This window comes from Grammomys surdaster, unplaced genomic scaffold (assembly GCF_004785775.1).
Source record: "Grammomys surdaster isolate TR1022 unplaced genomic scaffold, NIH_TR_1.0 125702, whole genome shotgun sequence".
Classification (NCBI taxonomy): domain Eukaryota; kingdom Metazoa; phylum Chordata; class Mammalia; order Rodentia; family Muridae; genus Grammomys; species Grammomys surdaster.
In genome coordinates, this window is record NW_021620537.1 from 34,026 (window position 1) to 47,644 (window position 13,619).

The 13,619-nt window shown below is 40.9% G+C and overlaps 1 protein-coding gene across 1 annotated transcript in view; it reads right to left on the reverse strand.

Moving 5' to 3' along the window:
- Positions 1-13,619, reverse strand: part of LOC114639404 (collagen alpha-1(XXIV) chain-like) — a 67,100-nt gene that overhangs the window by 19,663 nt on the left and 33,818 nt on the right. The window contains exons 8-10 of the mRNA XM_028788156.1: positions 6,319-6,363; positions 1,630-1,683; positions 484-528 (exon numbers count right to left, since the gene is read on the reverse strand). Coding sequence (XP_028643989.1) covers positions 484-528; positions 1,630-1,683; positions 6,319-6,363 — 144 coding nt within the window. The remainder of the gene's footprint in view (positions 1-483; positions 529-1,629; positions 1,684-6,318; positions 6,364-13,619) is intronic.

The following is a 13,619-nucleotide window of genomic DNA, read 5'->3' on the forward strand; positions in this document are numbered from 1 at the left end:
AGGATAGCTCATATTTTCCTTTAAGGGATTAGAAGCATAAAGAGATGCCCCTGGTGTGAAGCTGACTTCCTTCTTCACAGATGTTCCCTTACCCCTGACAATGATGTTGATTCCTGCACCATCAAATGAATCTCCACCTTAAACTGCTGTACATATCTGCACCTCTTTACTCCAAGGCTTCTTCTCAGGCTTTGGTTTGTTCATATGTAAATGATGCTACACTCTGTGAGCACAGCACATCCTAACATCACTAACAGCAAGTTAAGAGTGGGAAGGGCAAAGTAATGATGTGAACACAGCCTCGATGGGACCTGGGACCGATGGCTCCTGTGCACCAAAGGGAAAATGGGAAATGCATTCGTTTCTAACTAAATTTGCATAAAATTCAAAATTCCTAAGAAGTATGGAGATGGCAAATACTTTGTATCTTGTCCTTCTACTTTCTCGCAGGCATACTTAACTGATGAGAAAGTGGCTACTTACTCGGACACCTTTGGAACCTGGGTTACCCTCTGGTCCAGCTAAACCCTGGTGTGAACAAGAGAGGTTGTCAGGATGGCACAGTGTGCCTGAGGAATTAACAAACAGACTGATAAAACTACAAAAAGGTATCATTTCTAAGACTACAAAACTCAGAGCCCAGTTTACCTAAAGAAGATTACAAATGCTCAAAGATTTTTGGAATTTCAGAACCCGAAAGGCATTATATATAACGAATATATATGTTTACGTCATCGAAATAAAGAACATTGGCAGGTGCTGTCAGGAACAACAAACTAATTGTCTCTAAATTATTTTTCAATGGGAAATTATCTGTCTTATGTTAAGACACGACTTACTCTAAGACCTATGTTAGTACATTTTTAAGAGATGATTATGTTTCAAACTTCAAATCATGTATGTTTTCATACTATATTTTTCTGATAACATACACCCTCACTAAATGGTTCCAGTACATTATACATACAAAACCTTGGGACAGTTCTAAGTGCTTAAAATACAACTTTGTTAAGAAATTTTGTTTGCCATTTGCTATTTTTGGATGATAAGGCTATGAATCTACAGTTCAGCATTTAACTAATTATTTTTACAAACAATCAAGTCATGAAAAGTCTAAGAAGAGAAACTCTATTATTAATTTATGTGAAATTGGGAAGAAAGTTAGAGGGAAATAGATACAAAATGTTTGAAACAGATTTTCAAAACTGTTCAATGAACTGAATTCATGTCAGATGAAGTGTTTCATAGTGGTGTGTGAATAACTGCCAATTGCTTCCCAAGCCTTGACAAGCGTGTTATTAAAATAACACTTATTATGGAGATATTTTCACACTTATTTCATTTCAGTGAAGTTAGCGTGGCACTCAGTTAAGATCATATTTGCCTCTCAGGCATCATAATTTAAAAATTCCACCCCAAAATATATCAACTATATTTAAAAGCCAGACGTCCACGTCCAACAAACAAGAATACAATAGAATTTTTGAAGAATTTTTACAACTTTGATTTTGATTGTTTAAGTAATTTGCCATGAAGGAGAACTAACGTTTCCATCATTTGAACAACGACTCTTGAAATCAGAATATGCCATGCAGATGTGAAGGAGAAGTATAAATATAGTCACTGCACCTGCCTGCCAGGGTAGCCAGGTGAGCCAATATTACCAGCGAGTCCTGGAATTCCCTGAAATGAAAAATCAACAAATAAGACATAGGCAAAACCCAGAGGACACCCAAGGAAACATATTTGGGATTTATAATACCCAAATTTAAAAAAAACAAATAATTCCTATGAAATTATTGAGTATAGCATAGTATCGTACTCAAACTGTTATTTAAAGAGAAGAAGTTAAGCTAAAAGTTTAAATAAAAATGTATAAGACCATCACATAAAGGCCCCAAGTGTGATAGTGACCACTAATAACAAAAGTGGGAGGAAGAGTCTGGTGCTGGCTACGTCAATGAGACAATTGTTTCCCAGGAAGAGCAAGTATATTTCATAGTAGTGTTTCATCACCAAACAGAAGAGTCAGTGAATTTCCACCTCTCGTTTTCTGTCTAAGGTACACATAACTTTATAGAGAGTCTGGTTGAGTAAGTACATCGTGATGGACACATACCTTTATAACGCCATGGGTCTCTCTCAAACTCACAGAGCAGATCTGGAGGATGCTTGGACTGAATATTCATGTTCTGCTCCAAGTTCACACATTGAAATCCTAAGCCCAACTCTCAGGCCTGGTGGTTTAAGGGGTAGCACAGCCTTTGGGGGGGGTAGTTATGTTAAATGGATGGAATCCTCATGAATGGCCCTTATATGAAAAGGTCAAGAGCTGAGTATCCCTATTTGTACCCTGCCAGGATATAAGGCAGATGTTTGATGCCCTGAATACAGCCCTTATTAGGTCATCCTGTTTGACCTACCGAGGATCTCAGCTGTTCAGCCTCTAGAATACTTCTCTAGGAAGAACTAAAGCTTTGTTATTTATAAGCCATCTGGTCAGTGGAATTTTGTCATAGCAGCCCACACTAATTTAGGCACAGTGAATTCACTTGGAATTGACACATTTTGTATTCTGGGCTTCAGATACATTTTGCTCAAAGAAAGCTGATAGAGATTCCAAAGACACCAGAGAGGATTGGCTGGAAAAAATGAGTAAAAAAATATTAATTTTCCTCATCCCTTTTCACTGATGTTTTAAACATCTTATCTACTTACTCAGCTGTTTATGTGTATGAGTGTTGTGTGTACCACATGCATGCACTGCCTAGAGAGGTCAGAAGAGGGCAGCTGATCTCCTGGAACTGGAGTTACAGATGGTTGTGTGCCACCAAGCGGGTGTGGGAACTAAACCTTGGCCCTCTGGGAAAGCATCCAGTGCTCTTAGTCACTGGTCAGCTCTTCAGACACCCATCAATGTTCATCCATCATTCATCTGTTTCCTCAGGGTTTATGTGTCTTAAGCGACTCTTAAAAGAAGGAAAGCGGAAAGAAGGTGTGCTGTACCGCTCTTGTTTAAGGCCACATGCTAACAGCAATAGGATAGTGGTAGGCTTTCCAGAGTCCTGTGACATAGAATCCATTTCCAGCTTACTGCCTGTAAAGAGTTAGCAGACTGCCTTTTGTCTGCCGGCTTCTGAGGCACACAGAAGCATCACCTCCAGTTAAATACTGAAACCCCAATACTCCTAAATCAGGAGAAGGAACAGACCCAGGGAGAAGCAAACAATTTAGAGTCCCTTCTCTCTATTGATTTAGTTTTGTTCTCTTGTCCCTCTTCCTGTCCCTGTTGACCAACAACTATTCCTCGCTAAGACTGTTTTTATAGCATGTATTTTACCTGTGCTTTACATCTCTTAAGTTGATACTGTTTTACATCTGAAGCAACGGGGATATGCAGAAGTAATGATGGTGGGTAGTCTAATGGCTTAGGAAAGAACACTGGCCTTCTGAGGCTCACGAAAGGAAAATTCTTATCTACACGAGAACAATCTCTAGAACTGTCAATATAAAATGTTGCCCCACTGATATGAGCTTCGTAAGATATTTAATTCCTGTCATATCCACTGAGCATGCTCTAGACAATAAGTTCCTATCACCTTGTTCAATCTCTTTAAAAAAAACCCTATAAAATAGATATTATTGTTTCTGTGTTATAGATTTGAGAAAAGGAGATAAAATATTTCAGCCACCAGAGGCGTGGACACCATGGTGAGTACATGAGACACCAGGATTTAAATCAATGATTCTGATTCCAGAGACTGCTGCTCACAGAGAATGTGGTCCACACACTCTGACGTGAGTGTGATGTGCAGTTAACACTTCAGGAAAAGCCTCCTGCATATGACCTTCCCCTCAGCATATCTACAACTGTCTTCTTTAATGTCTTATCTGATTCCAAAACACACAGATCTAAGTGGAGAGTCATGAGGCTTTGTGTTTGGATATGAGGCTGGGAAAGGGTGAGACACATTTAAAAGGCAGTTTTTATTTATAGGTCATTGTTTCTCTGATTAACGGGAACCACTATGCCTTTCTCATTCCATTCCTAGTTACATTAAGTGTTTTTTATTTTTTTTAAGAGAATCTGCAATGGAACAAGAGGGAAATATGATTCAGGATGGGTTCCTAACACATCCCAGCTGCAGGGAGGAAACAGGAGAATTCCATTGTGTCTCAGCCTCACTCTATCAGACAAGCACCAACAGAGTCAGCAATGAGCGTCCCTCATGGTCTTCATAAGTCACTAGCATACTGTGGGACAGCCACACTCTAAAATCCACTGTGAAGGACACAGAAACACAAAGGCACCGTGGCTAAGTTCACTCTGTACTTAAAAAATGGATTTAAAAAAATACATTCTAATTGAGCAATTAAGATCAGGAAATGAGGAAGTCTGTCTCAAAGTCACTCCTCATGCAAAGGACATCAAAATAGCTGTGCTTAGTTGGACGACTTCATTAAGAATTGTAGCAATGTCACTACATGTCTTTCTACACAGTCTTGGTTGTCTTATGAGCAAAACAGAATGATGGCACCTGGGTCATGTGACTATTATGTGGGGCAGACGGACAGTATACAGGGATAGCTTCTACAGTGGAAGTTGCAGCTACAGCCCAATGCTTCTGAACATCTGATTAACTAGCACATGTAAAATATTCAGTGTCATTGTACAGTTTGGCAAAAAAGTATAGGCTCAGCCAGCTCTTATGAAAATGGGATGATTGTGTTTTCAAGTGTTTGCTGGCCAGTTTACTGACAATTATTTCCCCCGCAGAAATGAATCTTAGCATCATAGCCACACTCTAAGTGAAATGAATCAATTATTGTCTTTGGCATGTCTAGTATTCTCAGAGTTGAAATGTAAGATTATTTTAGTTGTTCCTCAAGTCACTGTGAATTTTGATTCTCCTTTTTCTAGTCTTTGTGGGGTGTGTGTATACACACGTGCATCTCTCTATGAGTGTGAATGTGCACACAGAGGCCAAAGGTTAACTTTGGAGCCCTTCCTCAGGAGCCATCTACCTCATTTTTGGTTACAGAGTCTCTCACTGAGAGCTAAAGTTTGCCAAGTAGACCCTGACTCAGGGGCAGTGAAGCCCAGGGATCCTCTGTCTCTTATGTGCATGCTGGGAATCCAACTCAGATCTTTGTGGCAAGTGCTTTATAATTCAAACTCTCTGGTCTATAGTTTCCAGTCTGTAAAACTGAATCCAGACTCCCCAGCTATAGTAATATGACCCCTCAGAGCAATACCGTGTAGGTTAACAGAACCGGACCGCTGAGCAGTTTCGAGGATTCATTCATTATTGACAGCGCCGAGTTGTCACTGACTTCTGATGGATTGGGCTACTTTGTTGGAGTCAACATATTTCTGCCAAAGCAGAGTTCTAGGGAAGCTTTTTCTCCCTGGGGGCTAATTCCTATCACCCTTCCTGTACTCCCATCCTGATGCTCACTTGCCTTTTAGCACTTGTCTGAGCTTCAGGAAGCCAAGCCTGCATCTGCTACTGATACGCACTCCACCTTCCTGGCTATGGGTGGTAATTAGTAATATTGAAAAATTGCACCTCAGGGACTGGAAACGCAATGCTGTCCTGCTTAATATGAATTAAAGGGAATCTGGCTTTGTTTCATTATTTGTGTATTTCCCTCAGACACTCATCCTCACTTCTTACTGTGGAGTTTTCTTTAGGACTTCCTAAGGCTCTACTCAATCATTGGTCACAGTATCATTACCTTCGCTGGGCTCTATCCCTCCTCTCTCACTGTCCATGAATATATATTTTCTATGGCACAATGTCATTTTTTTTCTAGTAGGAGGGAAAAGAAGTACCATGATCCAAACCCAATCAGTTACAAATGTACGTTGACTTTTAAATGGTACATGCGTGTGTACCCATACATGAGGATAACAATGTATGGACCATTCTAGTTTGAATTGCTGCTGATTAGGCTCTCATAAACCAATCAGAACTGAATGAATTCTAAAGTTGAAGATCAGCAGTGTGCATGGATATGTATATTTTCTTGGAAAGGGCCTGAAGTCGGTACAGAGTTCTCAAATAGACTCGTGAATCAAAGGTTTAAGACCCACTGTTCTGAACACAGCAGAGAAAGAGAATGCAAGAAGAGCAAAGAGTTGCTACTTCATAATTTTGCTGATAATCTACAGCTGGCCAATCAAAAAAATTTCTTTTTACTCTAAATAGAATGAGAAAAACTATGAGGAAAAATTGAAGTTGCAAGAGGAAAAGTATCTCTCCAGGAAGTTTCTTTATGCCCACCTTTGTGACGAGAAGACCAGAAAGCACTTACATGTTCGCCGCGGAGTCCTGGGAGCCCTGTGTGTCCTTTGAGACCCTACAAGGAAATAAGTGGACATCTGGCACTGAAAGTCAACTCACAGAAGGCAGTCGGGTAACAAAATGTAGGTTCTAAAATCTGGGACTTCTGTTTTTATGTTTACTTGCTCTGTTTTTTAACACTGGACACTGAACCCAGAGCCTCATACCTGCCAGGCAAGCAAGCATCCCACCACTGACCTATATCCCCAGCCCCTAATTAGCTTTTTATCACTGCTTTTAGATCCCGAATCAATACAATAGCCTCTCGATTTCTTACTAGATTTGAGTAAGAGTTAAATTTCTATTTTTTTAAAAAAACTAACTCTAAAAATAGCTATTATGAAAGGCTCCAATCTACCAAAGAATCTGTTAAATATACTGAGGCTTTTTAGAAGTGTGTTTAGCTCAGTAATATTGAGACAACATGCCTTCAGACATAATCTGTTTATAATTACTGAGAAGCTGGACCACATCCAGTCCCATCTCTAATCCAGTCACTGTTGCAATTCATGAATGAATTGACCAAGGAAAGAGGCTGTTCACAGATTCATCCAAAGGGCCCTACAGAACCACCTAGGAATTCAGCCGTAGAAGTCTTCTCTAGATAAGAGAACCACAAACAAATCTTAATCACTCACTAACACCCTAGGCTATAAAATAGATGGTATAATTCTTCCCACTAGAGAGATCTGCACCAGAATAAAAGAAGGTGAAAGAAAGAAGAGGAGAAAGACTTTGAGGCTTATTCACAGAAACTCAGTGAATCAATATTCCATTTCCAGAGATTTCAGCGAAAATAAAAGAACAATTTCTTTCTTTCTTTTTCTTTTTGGTGTGTGTATGCATGTGTACATACATGGCCTTGCATGTGTGTGCTTGTTTGTATGTATTTGTGCATGTGTGGCAAGACCATAGGTTGATGTCTGGTTCTTACTCAAGCTTCCTCCATGGTTTTTTGGAGACAGGGTCTCTCAGGGAACTGGGAACTTTCTGATTCAGCTTGCTGGCCAGCAAGCCCTAGGAATCCTCCTGCCTCTGCCACCCCAGGGCTGTGTTACAGAACTGTACCCTCACACCTAGCTTTTGAACATGGTGCTGGGGGTCTACACTCAGGTCCTCAAGCTTGGGCAGCTAGTACCTACTGACATATTCCCCACTCAGATTCCCTTTTCTAACCTACCTCAGAGAATTGGACTGAAAAGATGAGCTTATGAGTTAAATAAAGGACAGGGTTCACAAGGAAAGGAAACCCATAGGGATTTAAGCAAAATATAACTCATGAACCAACCAGCTAAAAACAGCAACATGTCCTATCTATATATTGTATGAAACAAAGGTTTGCTTTTTTTGCTATTTTAGTGGTTCAGTGTAACCTAATGAAGAGAGTCAGGCTCAGTCACTGTAGGTTAATAAGAGAAAGCAAGTTTAGGTAAATGAATTAGAGACTGGAATAGGATTTGGTTCCCTAATGAGCCTGCCTGAGAAGTAGATGCTTTCGGAAGCTCTGGGGATGTTAAAGTCATGATCAAAATGCTAATGCATACAGCAGCTGTCTTGGAAAGTGCTATGGTTGGGATACAGGATGACCTTGCTACAGATCGTGTTAAACTTGGTTCCCAGAGTAACAGTGCTGATGGCAGTGCCTATAACAAGCGAGCGATTGGGCTTAAGATTCAATGGGCAGATGCCTGTATCCTGAGCCTACCATCCCCTTCATGGCTGTGGTTATTTCTGTGGGTTTTGGAGCCCTGCTTATGAGAACAATGGTTGCTTTTCTGATCTGGAAGATGAGGACTAGAGGTTAAGACAGATGTCTCAATGTGGTATCAAGCCATTAAACATTATGATTGTTTTCTCCTCATATGATGCCTTCTCTTTCTACATCTGACTGTGACTATATGTCTGTTTCTCCTAAGCACAGTGTAAGCAGGTCATGGGCAGCAACAGGCCCATGCCTACCCTTACTGTGTGTATTCCTCAGTCACCCGTTATGCTCCAAAACAGTCAGGGCTCAGAAATCTCCATCCTTGATTGGAATTTAGCATTCACTAGCCTTCCTACCACTTCAAACATCTGTCTTTAATTAAGCATTTGTATATGTTTGTGCAACATCTTGGGAGATTGTGTGATTGATTGATGTCCTAAACGTGAGGAAAACTTGATGGAAAAAAGTAAAGGCTCATAACCTTATTAAAAAAAAAAGAAGAAGAAGAAGAAGCGATCAAGTCCACAAGAAGAGCCATGTTTTTGTTTGGGGGGGGAATTCTCTCTCTCTTATGAGACGGGCTTTATGTTCTACCTGTTTAAAAAGCATTTCTTTGCCCTTCTGTTCTCCATCATGAGTGACAGCAAAGAGCATGTGGGCCCCCACTGGAGGCCAGGTAAGCACCAGCACTGCAGACATCAGCACCATGCTTTTAGACTCTGCAGTCTCCAGAAACAGGATAGATGAGATAAATCTCTTTTCTCTATAAGCTTTCCAGTATCAGACACTGCTACAGCAATGTAAGCGCAGACCAAATCAGGAACCCAAGAGCAGACAGCGAAACGGGAGCCTAGAGGTGAGCTTTTATGGTCTATATGTAGAAAGGTAGAGGGAAGAGGTAAAGGCCTGAGAGCTGATTCATTTGTGATTAAGAAAGAGGTGGAGGAGTGGCCACAAGACAAAGAAAGAGGAGAAAGAAGATGAATGAATTTCCTTAGCCATTACTCACTAAAGCCACCATTTCCCAAGATCCCAGTCAGCTGTCACTCAATCCTATGAGGTTGGTATTACCTCCATTGTTTGTAGATGAGTAAACAGAAGTGAGTTAAATAACATAACCAACAGCACGGAGAATCACATAGCTTTGAGAGATATATCAAGAACTGGACAATCATCTTCCCAGTTATTTAATTTGTCCCTAGCTTATACTCAGATACAACCTGGTTTCACTGCCATTATTGTGTCCAAACTGATGAACTGAACAGACAGACATCTGATATTACCAGTCAAGTGTGTATTACACCCGACAGCACCTAATGTGTGCTGTGTTTTCACTCAGCTTTTAAGATGTTACCTTTTCCAAGATAGGCAAAGATTAATATCATTATAAAATATGAGGCATCGTGCCCACGTGTGGATTCCACAAAGCCAGGTTGATTCCTCTGTTAAAGTTAGAGGTAAGAGTTCACGTGGTGGTGACTCTCTGAGGTGAGGCAGAACTCTCATCTGAGAGAGAGCCTGGGAGATAGGAAAGACCAGTAAGGAACAGGACAGGAGGCACAGATGTTAGTGACTCCCAAAACCATCTTTCTCCGGAAGTGTGTGCTCACTCACTCATTTTCACTTCTGTGAGTTTGAGTCTACAGCTGCATGCTTCACGCTTTTCTCTGTCATTTCCTTCCTCCCTCACCCACAGCTAAAAACAGCATGAAGCACTGGTCTCAGGTCTCTGGACTACTTTCCCAGATGCATTCTACAACAGTGAACTGTTTCCTGCACACACATGCCACCCCTTTTCAGGGAGCCTTCAGTCAGAGAGCCTGAGAAAACAGCAGTGTCACCCAGCATTACCTGTTCTTCATGAGTTCACTTCCAGTTGACCTCATCCATCGAAGTTGGCATATGATCCAAGAAAGAGCAATGCCAAGCCCGGCCATTAGCCCATGAGATCACATAGAATGAGGAACTTTGTCTAAATACAGAGTAGTTGTTTCAAGTACTCTATCTTTTCTAGTGATAGAAAATAAGAATGTTTCAGGGACTCCCTAGTGGGGACAGTGAGATGCCTGCTGGAAGAACAGGAAAACAGGAAATTGAAGTGACTGGAGATGATGCTGAGAAGTCATCATTAGAGGAGAAGAAAGGCAACTTTAAATGGGAGAGAGAGAGAGAGAGAGAGAGAGGAGAAGAGAGAGGAGGGAGAGAATGTACATTGAACATCCACAAATATGCTGCTAAACTACTCAGATCTGCTTGGCATCAGACTGTCTCTATAGGGGTCATCATATTACAGCCCTATTTTTAGATTCTGTATGGTCCCCCTTTCCCTTAATGTTTCAGCAGGGATTGAAACTCTGACCCCCACGTGATGGCCTATGGCACCATCCTTTGCAACCAAAAGCATCTAAGTGAAACAAGATGTTGTCCGTGTCTGTTTCCAGTGTTACTAACGTGAACAGAGCAAGCACAGTGGGTTTTGGCTCCAATCTCTTCAGTGACTAGTCATATCACGAGCCTCGGCGTCATCGTGTGTAAAATGATAGCATTGAATTGGGTAATTGCTAAATTGCAGTTGCTAGAATTCTGTGAGTGCAAGAATCCCTCAGACAGGACGTTGTTGCTTTTGTAAAACTTAGCTGATTTATGGACAGAAAGCAGAGCTAAGACTCACTGTAGGCTTGAAGACATGGGACGAATTCATGACTGGTGTACCTAAAAGCAAACCCAAACTTGGGCTCCAAAGGTTGGCTCTTCACGCCAACAAAAGCAAAGAAATGAAAGGTCTCCACAGGCTCTCAGGTTGGACACACAACCCTAAGCTGGCAACACTGTTTGGGACACTAGAACACGGGGCTAGTGGAGGATCACTGCATGAGTGCCATTAAGATTAAATCAGGCCCCAATCTCTTCCTAGCTCTGCTTCCCGACCAAACAAGGTGAAGAACTCCTCTTCTGCATGCTCCCTGCCATGGTGTTCTGCCTCATCACGGGCTCAGTCAGTGGGATCAAGGAGCACAGACAAAAATCTGAAGCTGTGAGCAAAAGTGACTAATCCCTTCCCTCATGCTGCTTACCAGATATAGGAAGGAGGATACTGGGATGAGAAGAAAGAAAGAGGGTGGATTGCAGAGAGCTGTTACAATCTAGATGAAAGATATTTGTAACAAGTCACCATTAGAGGTGATACATAGAATCCTTAAGGAGTTTAACCTTAAAGTTTAAAGGTGGTGCACACCTTTAATCCCAGTACTTGGGAGGCAGAGGCAGGAGAATCTCTAAGTTTGAAGCCAGCTTAGTCAACAGAATGAGTTCCGGGACAGTATGGGCTATACAGAGAAACCCTGTCTGGAAAAGACAAAACTGGAAGGGGCTTCTTTCCTTGCCTTCAGTGTAGTCTCTCAGTGCCTAGGTGGATGACGTGTTGGGAAGATGGATGGGAAATTACTTGAGCAGAATAGATTCTAACTGTGAGAATTTTATTTGACTAGAATAAAACACCAAAAGGTCAAAATTAACAATGATATATGATCTTTGTCACTGAAGATGCTGATAATAACAGAGCAAAAACACTCCTTAAAGAACTCAATCAATGAGAAATTTTAATATCTGTATGTCAAAACAGATTAAAACACATTTACAATAAATTAAAGAATTATCTTAAATTTGCGATATGACATTCTCATAGTAGGAATTCCCATAAATAGAGCTTAGAATGAATCTATTTTTTACATAAAAATTTTAATTTTAAACTTCTTTGCTTTTATTAAAGTTATCTATGAAAAAAATGAAAAAAAAGAAATTAAAAAAATAATAAATAAATTATTTAAAAAAAAAAACGATGTGACTCGTCTCACATCAGTGTTTTGGGGTTGTGAACTTGTCTAAGACCCCCCATAATTAGACATCCAAATTCAAAATTCACATAGTTGGGATTGATCATAAGATGCCTTCTCTAACTAAACAGAGAAGGGGGAGATGCCAGAAGCCAGGACCCTCGCCCTTACCCTCACCCCCTACCTTTCCCCACCTGCACAATGTCCTCTGAAGCTTGGCAACTGCAAGATCCTGCTTAGCAACTGCAGATAGACTCAAAGCAGTGTACCATATCATCTTAAGAATAGCAGGGAGACCATAACTCAAGCAGTGTACCATATCTTCTGAAGAACAGCAGGTAGATCATAATTCAAGGCAGTGTACCGTATAGACCATGACATGTTTCAAGGCACAGGCCAAGAAGATTTTGTACTTTTCCACCACCTGGCCCCTCTTACCCCCTCCCCTTGTAAAACATGCTATAAAAAAGCATTTCATGTTCAAAAAAAAAGAAATTTAAAAAAAATAATAAATAAATTATTTTTTAAAAAAAGTTATCTATGTGTGCGTGCACGTGCACACACACATGCATGTGCCAAGGATGTGTATGAAGATCAGAAGTCCAGTTGCAGTAGTCTCTTTTCTCCTTCTATCATGAGATCCTGGGATAAAATTCAGTTTGCAGGTTTAAGTTAGTTAGCACCTCTACCTGCTGAGCCACCTGCCCAGGCCAAGATTTTAATTTTAATACTTCTTTGAGTTACAACAGGCTTTTGAATTGAAAACCTGTACAGAATTAACTACAGCAATGTCCTGTGACTGCAGCTGATTCTGAGGCTATAGATATAATTATAGAGGTTAAAATACCTTAAGTCAAACGAAATTATTGCCAATGTTGAAATGTCAACAACCTCAATCAGACTGAAGAAAGATTTTCAAAGCACTCCAGCTGACAAATTTCCGCCTAGCTTCCATTCCAGGGTGCTCAGAACCATGTGGCCTTGACCCTCAATCCCCTGTTAGCAGGAAGGGCAGAGGTCAGACATGGAGACAGAGGAGGCGGCCCAGCTTGTAAGTAGTAGCTTTGGATTTAGATGCTAGCACCACACTTGACTGAGGACCAAGATGAACTAGCTCTGCAGACTTTTATAGGAAGGAGGCCGGGCCAGCAAGGGTTGATGTATAGAGTTGGCAATAGAATGGTGGAAATCTTCACATTGTCTCCTCAGGCCCTGACCTGCAGCCAAGCTATATTCTTTTATTAGTTTTCCCACTGATGTTCAGTAAGGTTACAGCTCTGCAGTGCTGTCGTTGCTTTACACAGCTTGTGAGGGGACTGGAAAACCACAGAGGAGTCAGTGGAAGCAGGTTCTTCTTTTCCTACTTCCCACAGAGTTTTACTCTGCTGTGGATCTTTTACTGTGGACTTTTTCCAAACAGCTGAATCAATTGTATCAAATAAAATAAGAGTTCATGTTGACTTATAAGGATTATTTAAAGCACGGCATTGCCTTCTGATACTCAAAGAAGCCATGCATCCTGACAGAGTGCTTCAAATGTCGGCACGCTTCCCAGTTAGCTGCTTGCATTCCCACACCCTCTCAAACCTAGCAAAACCTTTGCATTTGATTACACTCCTGATGTTCTTACTCTGCAGAATAGCAGGCTTCCAATTTTAATATCGCAGCTGATGAGCTATTTATAAAGCAGTTTGAAAAGCTATCTTTGAATCCAAGCTTAGACTCACATCCTTT